Source organism: Lithobates pipiens, unplaced genomic scaffold, assembly GCF_037356315.1.
Source record: "Lithobates pipiens isolate NorthernLeopardFrog02 unplaced genomic scaffold, aLitPip1_a1.2 Scaffold_23, whole genome shotgun sequence".
In the NCBI taxonomy this organism is placed as follows: domain Eukaryota; kingdom Metazoa; phylum Chordata; class Amphibia; order Anura; family Ranidae; genus Lithobates; species Lithobates pipiens.
In genome coordinates, this window is record NW_027507785.1 from 78774412 (window position 1) to 78790938 (window position 16527).

At 41.3% G+C, this 16527-nt stretch overlaps 1 protein-coding gene across 2 annotated transcripts in view; it reads left to right on the forward strand.

The window, feature by feature from the left end:
• The window catches only part of PTPRG (protein tyrosine phosphatase receptor type G), a 727870-nt gene that overhangs the window by 639759 nt on the left and 71584 nt on the right, over positions 1-16527 (forward strand). For both annotated transcript variants that reach the window (XM_077451904.1, XM_077451902.1), the window contains one exon: positions 6027-6118. In XM_077451904.1, the coding sequence (XP_077308030.1) occupies positions 6027-6118 (92 nt within the window). The remainder of the gene's footprint in view (positions 1-6026; positions 6119-16527) is intronic.

The window sequence follows — 16527 nt, forward strand, 5'->3', positions numbered from 1 at the left end:
AACGGTGTCCCCTGTCCCCGCTCCTGTTCGCCATCGCCATAAAGCCCTTGGCCCTGGCGGTGCGGCAGGCTTCGGGGATAGGGGGCATCCGAGTAGGATTACTGGTGGAAAAGATATCTTTGTATGCAGATGATGCCTTGATTTATTTAGATGGTAAGGAAAGCTCCTTCCATGGACTCATGCGGGTGGTTGAGGAGTTTGGGGATGTGTCTGGCCTGAGGGTAGGTTGGGATAAGTCGATAGCTTTTCCCATTGGCCCTCGCTGCTCCTACGATTACTTGAACACCTCTAAACTTCAGACGTCCCAGTCATTCAAGTATCTGGGCATTCAGATACATAACGAGCTCCCCAAATATGAAGCATTGAATATTGCCCCAATCACAAAGCAGATGGTTGACAGACTTCAAGCATGGGCAACTCTCCCTCTCAACTTAATAGGTCGTATTAACATCTTTAAAATGATATTCCTCCCAAAATTTCTATATTGTTTTCAAGCCGCCCCGGTCTATCTCCCAAAAAAGGTATTTATGAAAATAGAATCCAGTGTGTCCTCCTTTATCTGGCAAAACTCCCATCCGCGGTTTGCCAAGACATCTTTGCAATCCTCTAAATTGAAAAGGAGGCCTGGCCCACCCGAACTTAGGCAAGTATTTCCTTGCCTCCCAACTGACATATATATATCTGATTGGCTGCACTCCAACCCACAGCCCCCCTCCGCCACTCTCATGTCAATCCTCCATGCCCCGTTTGACTCGGTTAATGACGTACTGCACAGGGCTCTAAATTCGAAATGCTCTAGATTTTCCCCTATGGCAGTGGATCTACTGGCCTGGAGAGAGGGAGAGAAGCTCCTTTCTATTCCTACCCCGGGCAGGTCACCACAAACTCCGCTATGGGACAATCCCAGTATACCTGAACTACAGGGGCATCCAGACTCCCAATGGTGGTCTAGGCTGCATGTTCTGCGCTTGTCCCATATCATCAAGGGAAATGAGTTTGAATCCTTTGAAAACTTACGGGGTACCTTCTCACTAGAACATAAATTTTTCTATAAGTATCTACTTCTTAGACATGCCATTCGGGCGCAGTTTGGTTCCTTGCACATAGAGCTTCAGGAGTCCCCTATGGAGGACCTGATGTCTTACCCAGATCTTACTAAACAGGTTACAACTTTTTATGATCACCTCTCCAGGGTAGGAGCGGACCCATTTCGCAATTCATATGTGAAGTGGAAGCGTTTGATACCTGCCCTGGTAGAGGAGGGGTGGGAGGTAACCACTGAAACCTGCTTCCAGGATATTATCAGCACTTCCGACCAATATGTACAGTTTAAGTTTATTCATCAGCTGCATTATACTCCGGCTAGACTGGCTAGAATGGGTTTGAGAACTGAGGCCTTGTGTCCTAGATGTACTCACGATAATGCTGATCTATTTCATATGTTTTGGAGTTGTCCTGGACTGGATGCGTATTGGACGGACCTGTTTACATTCTTTGATGATCATCTTGCTCTCCCGGTGCCTCAAACCCATGAGGTGGGGCTGCTGGGTATATTGAATGACTTTGTCCACAGGGCGTCAGCTCGGACTCTTCTGCGTACCATTTTATTTTATGCACGTAAAGTAATTTTATTGCACTGGAAAGAAAATGTTCCGCCCAGAACTCAATCACTGTATGGTATTATTAATGGTGAACTCCCTAAATTTAAAATAGTGTATAAACACAGAGCTTGCTTGAAAAAGTTTCATAAGGTGTGGCAACCATGGTTGGATGTCTCTGGTTCATTCTGGGGGACGGTCCTATCCTCGCAGGACCCCCTGGAGGGGCTGCGGGGGTAGGGCCGGAGGCTCGGGCTCTGTTGATGGTGGTTCCGGGTATGTGGGGGGGGGGGGGGGTACAAAACAGGGTGGTAATCAGCTTTTGTATGACCTTATGTGGCAGCTATTTATGTTAAATTGATTCTGCATAGTGGGACGGTGACAGGTGTGAGTTGTGATGGGTAAGTGTGCGGGAATGTTGGTATGTCTGTTGTTGTGTCTTTGTTTTGTTGGGGTTTTTCTGTGTTTAAGCATATAGTGGTAACAGTTTGGTTTACTCCAGCGGGGTATCTTCATCGATGCCTCTGTATTCACCTCCTGAGGGAGACTCTTTGACATGTGTACTGTTTGCTTTATATGCTTTATGTATGTTCAAAAATTTTAAAATAAACCCCTTTTAAAAAAAAAAAAAAAACGGAGTTTTAGTTGCACATTTGAAAACAAATGTGAAAGCCACACTGCCTTGTCATGGCCACTCTGTATAGTGTGATTCTAACTCTAGACTATGAGAGACTCTAAAGGCCTGTATACACAATTAGAATATCGGACTCCCCAACATTTGGAGCAATCGTCCAATAATCTATTCGTTAGTACACATTTTTCGAGAGCCAATCACGTCGGTTCATGCGAAAATATCAGATGGGACAAGCATAAAGTTTTTTCCCGTACAATAACAGAACAAATGATTTTCGTGTAATTAGTATGGTATTTGTACGAAAAAAAAAATCACATGCTCGGAAACGAAAGAATACAAAACATTACATCACTTCCAAAGTTATATTCTGTCTCAAGAATTTTTGTAACTTTAGTAACCTATTGGTTTTCAATATGAGACTAGCATACAAAAAAAAAAAAAAAAAAAGAGAAAAAAAAAAAACTATCATTCATCTGATATTCTGATCATGTGTACGGGGCTTAAAGAGGAACTGCTCACGTAATTTGTTATAAAAACATCTTTGCCACTCTGAAGCTTCCCTTCAACTACTTTGTATATTATTTTATATATACTGTGATTCTGTACTTGCCAAATATGCTGCAGAAATCTCCCTTCACTGAGTCTGGCTGCAGCCATTTTAATTGTGGGCAGCTGAAGCTGCTGCCTGTTCACTTCCTGGATTTACACAGACACACACCTGCAGCTCTGCGGCTTTCATTGTCCCTCTTATGATGCAGGGGTGCCGCGCCCCCCCCCCAATCCATGGGTCCAGCCCCCTAATCTACATGCGGGACACATGGATTCCAATGTTTGTTTTTTTGTTTAGAAGCATGTGATTAGAGCCAGAAGTTCTTATGGACTGAAGGGTGCCCCCCCCCCCAAGAAATATACCCCTCCAGCCGCCACTGGTATTTAGCCGCTTATATTTACTAAAATAATTGCATTTCCATGTTCTGTGTACTGTTGGAGGCCAGATATAGGGAATGCAGAGTCCTGGGTTAGTGTGGGGGTCCGTAGGCTTTGTTCATAGATCTTGTGCTATCGTGCAAGTCCACTAGGTGTGGGAAAGGTAATTTTTATTAACAATATATAACAAAAAGGTTTATGTAGCAATTATATATGTACTATTATTTTTTAACTAAAGTGTAGGTTTCCTTTAAAGTTAAAGGTCTACCAGACCCCTTAGACAGTAGCGCAGCAGTTATGTATTATAGCTACAAATTATCCTAAATCTGTTGACTCAGAAAACACAGCGTACCTGTAATATAATGGCACTTTTCTTTTATTAAAAGAATATCATTTAATGTGCATTTAATGAATACACCTCAAATGGTTCACTTCCATCGGGGAACAGCTGCTTTATTGACTAGTAAATGGCTGCATAGAACAAGAAGATATTAGTTTTGTTTCTCATAATAAAAGAATTTGAAAAGAGTCTCCATGCACCATATTAAATGTGTTCTTAAATGCAAATTTGACAATGTATGCATCTTTTATTGTGATAGAAATTACTGCATTCAGCCTTAGCAGGAATGAAGTTAAGGCATAAAAACACAATTAAGGCCTTTTTATTCAAAAGGCGCCGGGGGGCTGACAATTCATACACTGCTATATTACTACTAGTTAATTGAGGATTCTGTTAAACTATGACTACAATTTTCGTTATAAAAAAACAAGTTATTTGTAATAACTCTTGGTACACAGTCACAGATACCTAGTAATTTTCATCAAAATGTTTGGGCAAATATATAAAATCCTTTAGTTCATTCATGCATTGGAAATTCATTTTTGTTCCATTAATTTAGTGTTTTATACCAAGCTGCCTCGTGTTCGTTTATGTTTACCATAAACAGCTGGAATTCTTGATAAAATAGTGGACTGCGGCCACTATATGGGAATTCTGATGGCCAAAGCAGCCGTGGCATCAGAATATAATAGCCGGAAGGGAAATACCTTATCCATGCTGTTTAGCGTGTATGGGGGGGGGATTCTTTTGATTTCTCTGATTCAGCCCCATATTAAGGGAAATCATGTATAGCCTTAGTGTTGCATGAGGACTTACTATGGGGCAGTGAGTTGCTGCAAGCATGCATGTGGGAGGAAGACTTAGGTCCAGTTCACACTGAGGCAGCACGACTTACAGCGCGACTGCCTCAGGCGACCCAGACGCGACCGCTGCGGCGACTTGCAAAATGACTTCTGTATAGAAGTCAATGCAAGTCGCCCCCAAAGTTGTACAGGAACCTTTTTCTAAGCTGGAGCGACTTGTTTCGCTCCGATTAGAACAGTTCCATTGTACAGAACGGGACGCTACTTGTCAGGCGGCTAAGCCGCCTGACAAGTCGTCCTAGTGTGAACCGACCCTTAAAGCATATCTAGACCTAAAAACAAACATGTTCTATATTTAATTAATAGTCTTTTGCAAGATCCTTCTGCACAAATTCTCTACGTTCTGTCTATAACAGCACAACTTAAATAAATAAAAAATACTATCTAAAAAAAAAAGTGCATAAGTTAGGGAATAGGTTGGAGTGCCGCACTTAGTTTTCTACCAGTCCTTCAATATGGTGTCTGCATTGCATGTTTTCAGGGTGTAATGTAGATGCATAGAGAGGAAGGTGTTTGTAATACAAATTCAGGGAGCAGCCTAGGGTGGCATCGCTGTTCCTCCATAGATACTATTTAGGTAAGAGTGTTGCCCTAGTACAGGAAGTGTGTAATGGCATAATCCCCTTGTGAAATTTAAGGGAAAAAGACAGAATGAAAGAAGACTAATGCGGACACTACATCTAAGCACTGTTAAGTTACAATATATTCTGGGGGGGCACTGGCAGTAAGTTGGTATAGTGGGGTAGACCATGGATGCTAACTGCAGAAAGCTTATTGTATCCCTGATAAAGCAAGTCTGGTACTTTGTTTGCTCTAGGTCAATGGTCTCCGAACTGTGGCCCACGAGTCAGATGTGACCTTTTGCTTGTCTTTATCTGGCCCTTGGGGCATTATTCTTCTCGCTGACAATAGTAATGAAGCACAACCAACAGTGGGTTATCATTTCTTCTACTGAGAGCAATGATGGGGTGCCATCAGTCCCACTAACACCAACAATGGAGCACTTTTTCCTTGCACTGACGCAAACCATAAAAAACTATTCCTTCCATCGACACCAATAGTGGGCACTATTCCCTCCACTGGCACCAGTGGTGGGGCACTATTATTCCCACTAATACCAATATCTACTGACCACAGGTGATATGCAATTTTTATTTTTTAGTCTATTGACCACCAAGCCTGAGGCATTTTCATCCCAGTGACCCTGAGGTATTTTCTACCCCCACTGACCAAGGTCTGGCCCGCCTAAAGTTTAGGACAGTAAACTGGCCCTTTGTTTGGAAAGTTTGGACACCCCTGCTCTAGACAAAGGACAGATTTATGTGTTCCTATAGCACGTTTAATACGTTGGATTTTTTAGTTCATCAAAACCACAACTTGGCCATCATAAATTCAACTGATTGGCTCAATAAAAGCTTTTATTGAATTAACAACATCAGTGTAGATTATAAAAATTTACATATGTATGTATATGTGTGTGTGTATATGCACAGTAGTTTAAATACCATGTGTGTTCTGCTTTAGAGAACTAATCTCTTTGTATTCTAAAAAGAGGATACACTATTCCTGGTACTTCCTCCAATGTATTGTGATACAATTAGGGATGCAAAAGCAACTGAATCTGTCTATTCTAACTATATTTTTTTCTTTTCTCCTTTTGGCAGATGACATGGAGGCGATTCCTGTCAAACAGTTCGTCAAACATATCAATGAGCTCTATGGCAACAATCAGCATGGATTTTCTGAAGAATTTGAGGTAGGAAAATTATTTTTATAATTTTTTCTAAAATGTATTTATGCATGTACTGAACACCTCAGAAAACCCCACACTTGGGAGTTCCTTTGGTATGCAAATAAGTGATGCCCCTGCATCTTGCTATTGGTCTGTGGGACTCTTCATCTTTGAGGGACCAATGCAGTAGTGAGGTACTGATATCGGTGTACCAATCACAACCTGCCAAGTATGCTTGGAACTGTATTGTTATGTGGTGTATTTATGCGCTGCCTCGCAGTACAGGGTAGAATGTTCCCCAAAGAAGAATTAGTTTTTTGTATATTTTATTATGCAAAATAAAGTATACCTCTTCAATCAAAAATCACAACCTGCCAAGATGGCTAACACAGGGAATGCGGATCACGTGACCAAACTGGAGCGGCTTGAAAATAGGCAAGTATACAGATCTTTGTTACACAGGTTAGTAAGAATAGGTGTTGTGTTTTGGAGTAGTTAGGTTTTGCATTAAACTCTACTTTAATATCATATTTTTGTTACAGGGTTTAGATATACTTTACAGCAAGAAACCATTATTGGACTGCTGTGATCTCCGAATTTATTTTACCCTGTTACATTAGTTTTCTCTTATAGTAAAGAAAATGTCACATTGCTTTCCAAAAAAATAAGCAAAATTTGTCAAGCTAAGGTTGAGGCATAGACAAAAAAAAATGAGGGTGAGGCACCCCTTTTAAGGCCCCCCTTGTTTCTTTAAAAGCTGCCAAGTTATTAAACCCACTGACATCTACCCAAAACTGATTAATCCAATTTGGGTGGACTCCACTTTTTAACAAAAAAAAAAAAATACCCACAATCCATTAAATGCAAACAAGCAAGACAAAAATATATATTGTGTGTGTGTGTGTGTGTGTGTGTATGTATGTGTATATATATATATATATTTATAAATATATAAAAATATTATGATTATATATGGTGGCTGTTTTATGGCATAGTTTACCTTATGGGTTGTAGTTTGCAAGCACAATTAAACAAACCGCAATAAATTATCTTTATGTTTTTAAGTCATTTCATTTGCAGTTAAGTGAGATATATTGTCACGCTGTGAAATGGCTGAGCGGGATGCAGATGTGACCCACACACAGGCGAAGTAAGGCCTCGCTTGAAAAGAGCCTCTTCAGAGTAACAATGCAATGATGGTGCTGCGTGATAATTGCTCCTTTCATGCACACATTGTGATCATTGCCAAATGCGGTTCCAGTCAAAACAGGATTCAAAAAAAAAAAAAACGCTGCAATTAAAAGGGAAATGCACAAAGGCTTTCTGTGGTTATAACTTTACATGCCTAAAATGTCAATTTCAATCCCCATAATATAAAGAGCCAAGACTTGCTTTGAGATTATAGTCAATCGTCTTGTGAAATAGAATCCCTGCAGTTCATTTGCTGGTAGCTAAGCCAGTTCCACTGAAGGCTTTATATTGGGTTTGGGTGGCAGTGGTGGAGCTCTGTCACTAACCACCTCCTTATACAGCACTGCCCTGTATTAATTTGTATTTTGCCCCCTGCCAAAAGGTTAAAGTGAAGCTGATGGTGTGTTGTACTTGAGCTACCTAATTTTTCTGTATTATGGAGAATCCTAAAGCTATGTTACCTGCTTATGACATGTTAACCATACTTAAGCTCGTACAGCTTGGACCAATGTGAGTATGTGTGTGCCATGTTTGTGGGATCCCCATTGAAGCTGGAAATCACTGTAGTAGTAACCGCTACTAGTGATTGCTGCTGGCTTCTGGGTCCTGTACTAAGCGGCTGCACTTTTGTTTCCTGAACCAAGAGGTTGCTCTTTCAGCATGGGTTCCATTCAGGGAACACCCTACATTTTGTGAATGAATGCACAATGTTCTCTGGACAAGGTAGAGATCATGATATCACCTGAATGACACCCATGCCGAGCAAGCAGCCTCCTGTGCAGGGCAGCCGTTTGGCAGGGGACCCGGAAGTTAGCAGCCATATTTGTAGTATCTGTGCCTACTACAGTGATTTATAGCTTCCACAGGGATTCCATAGGTATGGCACGTACATACATTCTAAACCTGAGCTTTAAGAAATTCACAGAGGTTGATTTACTAAAGGCAAGTAGAATGTGCACTTTGCAAAGTGCAGTTGCTCCAGAGCTTAGTAAATGAGATAAAGATTCACTTTGCAAAGAATATCCAATCACGTGCAAGGAAAGAAAAATATATTTTTGCTTGCATGTGGATGATTGAAGTCAACTGAGCTTCTGCTCATTTACTAAGCTCTGGAGCAACTGCACTTTGCCAAAGTGCACAGTCTATTTGCCTTTAGTAAATTAACTCTGCAATGTATCTCTAGGCCAAAACATTGCCTGATTTTAGAGTAATAAACAATTCAAGCCCTTTTTAGCTTTTCATTGCTCAAGCCATAAAAATATAGAAAGGAGCACCAGACCAAAAAATGGATGAAAAAGTGCAAGGTATAACTTGCCACATTCTGAATTGTTTAGATATCTCCAAATAATAAACTTCTACACACCCTTTACTAATACCAATACCTCTATGTCCCTATTTACCAACTTTGAATCTATATGTATGAAACATCACCACTCCAGAGGAATGATCTCAACCCTATACACCCAACGTTCTATCAATCCTGAAATGGAAAAACCATCCTATGCACAGAAATGGGAGGAAGATCTAGGGCGATCTCTGGATATTGCCGACTGGTTGAAAATCTGGTCTATAACCAAATCATCTTCACCTAATGTCCTAGCAATAGAAGCTAACTATAAAGTTTTAACTCGTTGGTACCTGGTACCCTCTAGAGTAGCCAAATTCGCACCTAACCATTCAGCTCAAAGCTTCCGAGGTTGCTCTGATCCGGGTACACATATGGTGGTCCTGTCCAATAGCTTAAACCTATTGGATAGAAATTTTTGAAATTGCATCCAGAATGTTTAAACAAAAAATACAACCAGATCCAACCACGGCAATACTCAATCTGAAACCAAATTTTATAACACACAATCAATTCAAACTATTCATTCAACTTCTCACAGGAACAAAGAGTAAAGGGAAATTCCCCCAGTGGGACAAAGCTGGCATAAAAAAAGAATTGACAGGGGTTAAAATCTTCCCTTACTCTATCCATAATTAAAGAAAAGGTTTTTCTTTTAGTTTAACTTTAATTCCTGAAATATATGTGTGGTCACTGTTTCCAATGTTGATGATTATCCTGGACTCATTTGTTTTTTTGTTAGGCATTTTCTTCTGTATTTCTACAGTTTGAGCTACTGTTAGATACCCATTGGGGGAAGCCTCGCTGTATGGGAACCACCAGAGCTACATGTACAAAATTGAAAATTCCCAGCAGCTATTTAAATGTTTTTTTTTGGGAGGTTTTTATTCTGTCTGTGTCACCGCCAAGGAGTTCCTCCATCTCTATTTGTCCTTGTGACCACTGTATTTGCAATAAAAAGCAAGAGGAAACCCAAAATGTTTCAGTTGTCACTGGAGCAAGAGGTGAGAGGGGATCCTCCAGTGAGGACTCTAGTTCTAGTGACAGCAGAGAAGGGATTTCTTACTTTCTTGTGTGTGTGTATGTATATGTATATATATATATATATAATATGGTGTACTCCCATGCTATCAATCCTAGTAGGTGAAAGACTATAACAAATGATATAAACTGCTGCAGGCACCTGGTAGCGTTCCCACATCTATAAAATGCGTGAAATAAAATAGATGGTGCTGCACTGTTTTAGCGTGCAAAAATACCATTAATTGACATGTGCAATACTCATTAAGTTAAAGTTCAAAGGACAAATGTAATATTGTGCAAATCAAGCAATAAAGTGTAATACGTAAAATGTGCAAATGTGTGATAATTGATAAGCTTCCCAAGTAATCCCAGTTTAAGCAGACATGTAATTAATTATAAAGTGCAAGTAATATTGAACCATGCAAATCAAGCCAAACGATATTAAATAAAAGACAAAGTAAGTGAAAATAGATAATAGAATTGTATGTGTTGCTTAAATGAGCCAGTATTGATAATCCATCATAAGATTCATATGTCTAAACAGTCTCTTGTGTTATTTCTATCCCATCACCTTTTGTGTAAGGTATATAGACATTGGTGTCTCCTATAAGATGCTGCTGTGACACCACTGTGCTCGCTGGGCTCTCACCTTCTTAGTACTTGTAATATATCTTATAGGAATAATCTTCCAGTATGGTCCTTTAACCTCTGTCCACTAGGGACCCCTCTAGCTGTTCCCTCCCAACTTTGGGGTCTGCGTGGTGGCTGGGTTCTCCTCTATGATGCTTCTCTATGTAAGCTCTTAGGTTGGCCTCACCCAGGGTATACAAAAGTGCACAAAAGACGAACACACAGCATTTCCCAGCTTGAGCCATCTTTACAAAATGATGATCGGTGCTCTTGTGTGTTCCTCCGGTGACGGCTACCTGAGTGGGGATTTCCTCTAACTACTACTTGTGTCTGTAGGACAGAAGGTGACGGAGAATCCTCCAGTGGAGATGTCTTCTGTGGGTGGAGGGGGATTTTCTCTCCCCTCTTGTTGTGTCTTTAAAACAAGAAGTGAGAGGGAATCCTCCAATAGGGTACCTATGCTGGTGACAACTGCCTAAAGGGAAATTGACTCCAACGTCTTGTTGTGACACTAGGAGGGGAAATCCCCCAAATGGGATGCCAGACAACTGATTTGTCCTGACCTTTGTGACATTTCTACTCACTTCCTCTTGAGATTTTGGGACAAGCTGTGAATTGTAATCACCCCAATGGAACATGGACAAAAATATGTGGGGGCTCTTTTCCTACTGTATCCAAAACTTAAATTAAGCAATTCTTTTTAGGCTCTTCAAAGTGAGCCTGGGTGGGACAATGAAGGGAGAAGGTAGTGCAGAGGATATAAATCCTTGGCTGTGGACTTGACGTCAGTTTACTGTAACCTTCTTTTTTTTTTTTTTTTTTATATATATATATAACTTTTTGGGCTCTTTCACATGGGCTTTCCATTCAGGTCTGCCTGTCTATTTTTAAGGTGGACCTAAATGGAAGCTCCATGTGGGTCTATGGGCAGGCTGATGTAAACAGACTTGTGTCCGTTTACATAAGGTAGGGAAACGCCTGATGTGATTCCCCAGAGTGGTCAGTGCACTGACTTATAGTGTCCTCTTGGCATTCTAGTAGACAAACGAGATGAGAAAAAGCCAACTGCTCAATCTTCTGCAATAAATATGTGTATTAACCACTTGCTGACCACCTAACATACTTGTACTGCAGCAGGTCGGCTCTGTTGCACGAAATGACGTACCTGTACATCATTTCTAGCAATAGCCACTGGGGTGGCGTGCACATGCCATTGGAGGCGCAATCGTGCGCTAATTGGACAGAGGGGGAGCCAATCAGCGGGTCCGGAGGTTTCCTGTCAGTGTCATAAGTACAGTAGTAATGCATATTTTTTTAGCACTGACCACTGTAATAATGTCGCTGGTCCCCAAAAAAGTGTCAGGTGTCCGATTTGTCCACCGCAATGTCACAGTCCCACTAAAAATCATTGATCGCCGCCATTACTAGTAAAAAAATAAATAAATACAAATGGATATAATAAGAGATGCCGAACGGCTTCTCTTATTATATCTATTTGCTGTGTATCTCGCTTTAAGCTGCTGCTTTCTGTTTTATTTTTTGTCTACACATTAGGATGTTTTTTTCACTTATTTAATAAAATTATATTTTTATTTAAATAAGTATTTAAATAAATACAAATACCATAAAAATATCCCATAGTTTGTAGACACTATAACTTTTGTGCAAACCAATCTATATATACACTTATTGGGATTTTTTTTTTACTAAACATATGTAGCAGAATACATATCGGCCTAAATTGATGAAGGAATTTTTTATTGAATATGTTTTATAGCCGAAAGTAAAAAATATTAGTGTTTTTTTTTTTTTTAAATTGTTGGTCTTTCTTTTGTTTATAGCGCAAAAAATAAAAACCGCAGAGATGATCAAATACCACCAAAAGCAAGCTCTATTTGTGGGGAAAAAAGGACATCAATTTTATTTGGGTACAGCTTCGCACACCCGTGTAATTGTCAGTTAAAATTACGCAGTGCCATATGGCAAAAAATGAACGGGTCATTAAGGGGCTAAAACCTTCCGGAGCTGAAGTGGTTAATCCAGGTGTGGTGCAAGATAATACAGGGCTTACGCGTTTTGGCATGTAGCTGAAGATCGCAGCGTGTAGAAAGATTGAGGTGCTGGCTTTTTCTCATTGTGCCCATTCACAGTGACCTACCTCTAAGTCCGCACAGTCCGACTGTGTTATCTTCTGTTTTTCCAGACCTAAATATAACGTGTTGAAGGTTGCCTGTTTTAACTCCTTCAAATCCGCTCTATAGCCGAATGATGGCTGCAGCGCAGATCTGCTTTGCCTGGAGGCTGTCAATAGGTGTCCTCCCCTTTACACACTCCATGCGCACCCCTTGCAGGGGGGCGTACGCTGTGATCACTGAGTCAATGAGACTAGGGTGATCACAGATCAGTCCCAGCCCCTTACCACGTGATTAGCTGTCAGCCAATGACAGCTGATCCCGTGATGTAAACGCAAGATCGGTAATCGTTTTTTTTTCACATTGCCAATCAGTTCCACCTAGCAGTGCTGCCTATCAGTGTCACCTACCAGTGCTGATCAGTGCCCATCACTGCCACCCATCAATGCCCTTCAGTGCCTCCTTATCAGTGCCCATCAGAGCCTCCTTATCAGTGCCCATCAATGCAACCTATCGGTGACCATCAGTGCAGCCTTTCAGTGTCAATCAGTGCAGCCTCATCAGCGTACATCAACGAAGGAGAAAAATGACCTGTATTTGGGAACAGTGTTGTATGACTGCGCAATTGTCGTTCAAAGCGTGACAGCGCTAAAAGCTGGAAATTGGTCTGGGCAGGAAGGGGGTAAAAGTGCCCAGTAAGCAAGCGGTTAAATCGAAAAAAATCCATTTACCCCCGGCTGCCCATAGAGCCATCATGGATTCGCCCCATCCGCTGTGTAAATTCGGACACGGATGTCATAAAACTGACATCCATCCTGTTCAGCTCTGATTCAACGGGGGATCTACTCACGGATCCTCTGATAAACAAAGCAGAGCAACACCGCATGAAAGGGCCCTTAGACACATGGATACAATTCTTTTTGTTGCACTAATTACAATCATATATCTTTTAAAACACTAAAGATTCCCCGTTAAATGTGATATTTGTCTCCTGCTGAGTAGTATTTGGCGAATGATCAGTCTCCAGCCTCCCTTCCTTCCCCGCGCTCTGTACTGTTTGCTAAATGTGTTCTGGTTGAATCCAGGTGATGGGGCTAATCTGGCTGACCGATCAGCAGTAACGGCCCTGGTAGTATTCAGGGCATACACTCATTGTCTGGGGAGAGCCATGTGATCAGACTGATTGCATGCATCGCCATCTCCTCAATTATTTATGAACTGAAATCCCTGGTGCTGTATCTCACAGCTGCTTTTGACACCATTTAATTATTCAAAATAATCAGCTGCACATCTCTGAACTTGAGCTGACTCTAATTAGGTCCACACTTTGCACAGTGTCAGACTATCTGTACCAACCAACTGCGTGTGTTGTAACTCTAAGGCTGCTTTCACACTGAAAGCGCTGGTTTTAGCTTTTGCGCCGCTTTACGGTCGCTAGCGGGTTGCTTTTAACCCCAAAAAAGGGTTTAAAAACTCCAGTTTTGCAGCACTTTCAAAGCACTTTTAAGGCGATTTGAAAGCGCTGCTCATTCATTCCAATGGGCAGGGTGTTTTGGGAGCGCTAAATACAGTTCTCCCAAACCGCCCTAACGGTGCTGCTTGCAGGACTTTTCGGAAGGTCCCACAAGCGCACCGCCCCAGTGTGAAAAAACACACTGGAATGAATCGGAAGCGGTTTTCAGGTGTTTTGCAGAGGCTATTTCTAGCGCTAAAGGGGTCTAAGTATTTTAATCCTCTGTGCTTGTACAGGTTGTCCACGGAAGGAAGGTGTCGTGTCACCACACAAAATGGTAACCATCGGAAGCATATGAAACAGACACATTTTTTAACATTTCAGTGGAGAATAATTATGTTAAAAATATTTGTTTGATGTAGAAATGTCCTATTATTGGACTTCTTATTTACAGCTTGACTGAAGTTTTGCATTTTTTTTTATTATTATTTATAGTCATAATTTGGAGGCAATACTATTTTAAGTAGGACCCCTTCCCCCATGTCATACTTCCCTTACATTGGTGGTCAGTTTGGAGCTTGGGTAACGTATCCTCTTACGCCAGTGGTCAGTGGGGAGCATCAGCAACACCACCTCTTAAATTGTTGGTGAGTCCACATTATGGTTCCTCTATTATACCACTCCTCATTGTAGTGCTGTTCATCAGTTTAGTAATTGGAAATACCCCCCATGCCACCATTATGCTCCTCGATGCCACCATCATGTGCCCCCAATGGCACCATTACATCCCTCTATTAATATGCAAAGCAGTGCAGGAAAGGGGCAGCAAGACATGGCTACCTGCTATGTTGCACTGGTGCCCACTGATCCACCTCTAGCATTCACGCAAGAAGAGGATCATGGGGACCAGTGCAGCAAAACAGGTAGCTGTGCCTTGCTGCCGCTTTCCTGTGTTGTGCTGCATATGGAGGGGGGGGAGCAATCGCACCATGGGATTGTGAACAATGGGTCTTGCAAGGTAGATTCTATCATCAATGTTCTTTAGTGTGAGTGGTGCAACTGATTGGCTTATTTTATTAGGGGTTCGTTCACATTTGCTTTGGCCTCTGAAGAGCAATCTGCCTTTGGGAAGCATTTCACAGGCCATGAGGAGGAGTTGTATAGCTTCCTCACCACCTGCTTAAACTCTGCCGCAACCACGTACATTACAGGTAGTCCAAGGCGCTTGCAGAGCGATCCCATTCGCCTGAATGGGTTGATCTTAGCGGTGCTACGCCCACCAAAAGTGATGGGTTATAATTTCTGCCACAGAGCAAAGAGGGGGAAAATGGGGGGGGGGGGTTGAGTGAGCCCCAAGTTAGGCTACTTTAAATCTCAGCTTGAGCTATTGAGCTTTGTGTTTAAATATGTGCAGTGCTTACTTCCTCTCTGCTGCCCACTGTAGTACCTGTTCTCTGCCACAAGATGTCATCAGACTAACAGGTTGAATGACACCCAGCGCCACCATGGCACCCTGCAATGAGCTGAGCCTGGAGTTGGGTTTTAATGTACAATATTTTCTACTGTTTTTTTATGTCTACCTGATGATTGCAAGAACCATTTAAAAAATGTAAAGTATGTTTCCATCCTTTTTAGTTATGACCGTAATAAATAAGGTAGAAAGATCTGCAAAGCCACTATACATTCTCTTTAATGTGCCTGTGTATTCTTCCGTGGAGAGCACAGATCTACTGCTGAGACCTTTTAAAAACAGATTTGAAAAACTCATAACCAAAAGCGTAGTGGGTTTTATGTCTATACATATCAAACCCACACATGTGTATATATTAGTTTAATGCAGGTAGTAACATGTGCTGCGTGTAGTTGATAAAAAGCCTTTGTTGTGTGATTCTGTATACAGACACATCTGCTGTTTGCATAATATATATGACACGCTCCCTCTGGCTCGTGCAGCAGCTGTGTGCCGATAATTATTTCCTTTATCAGTTTGCTTCCATATTCCACTTTACAAGTTGAAAGCATTAAATTGGACCTCAATAACCTCCAGACTTTCAGGAAATTAAGTCATAATTAATGTTTCAGCACAAGCTTTCCCTTTTCTTGCTTTAACTGCACACTTTCAAAACAATGGAGGAGCTTACAAGGAAAGGGCAGAGAGCAAGGCACATAGTGGTGTCAGCCCCAACAACCAATCAGCCGCCATCTTTATTTTTTCGTTGTTCTGATTCTGTAGAGTCATGGAAGGTGAAATATGATACAATCAGTGGTAATTACACTGTATGCTTTCAGGCTTGTTTTCTCCTAATTAGAGGGAAGAATTGTATATTTTCAGCAAGAACATACTTTAAAGTAATATTGGTGTGTTTATCCTCAAAATCAGTTTGATCTTTCACTTTTTTAAATGTCTGCATTTTGTTTATTGTGTTAACGTAGATGTAAACAAACTAAATTACATTTAATTTGCTTAAACGCAGTGTATCATAAACTGTTGCGTTTTTTTTTTGGGGGGGGGGGGGGAATAAAATACTCTGTTTTTTTCATCCTCTGTTGCACCCCGGTGCTGCTGATCTGTAGCCTCTTTGCAGCCACTTCATATCTGCAAGCACTCCTGTTACGGCTGCATGGCATTTCCTTGGGCAGGTTTCCATGGGATAACTGT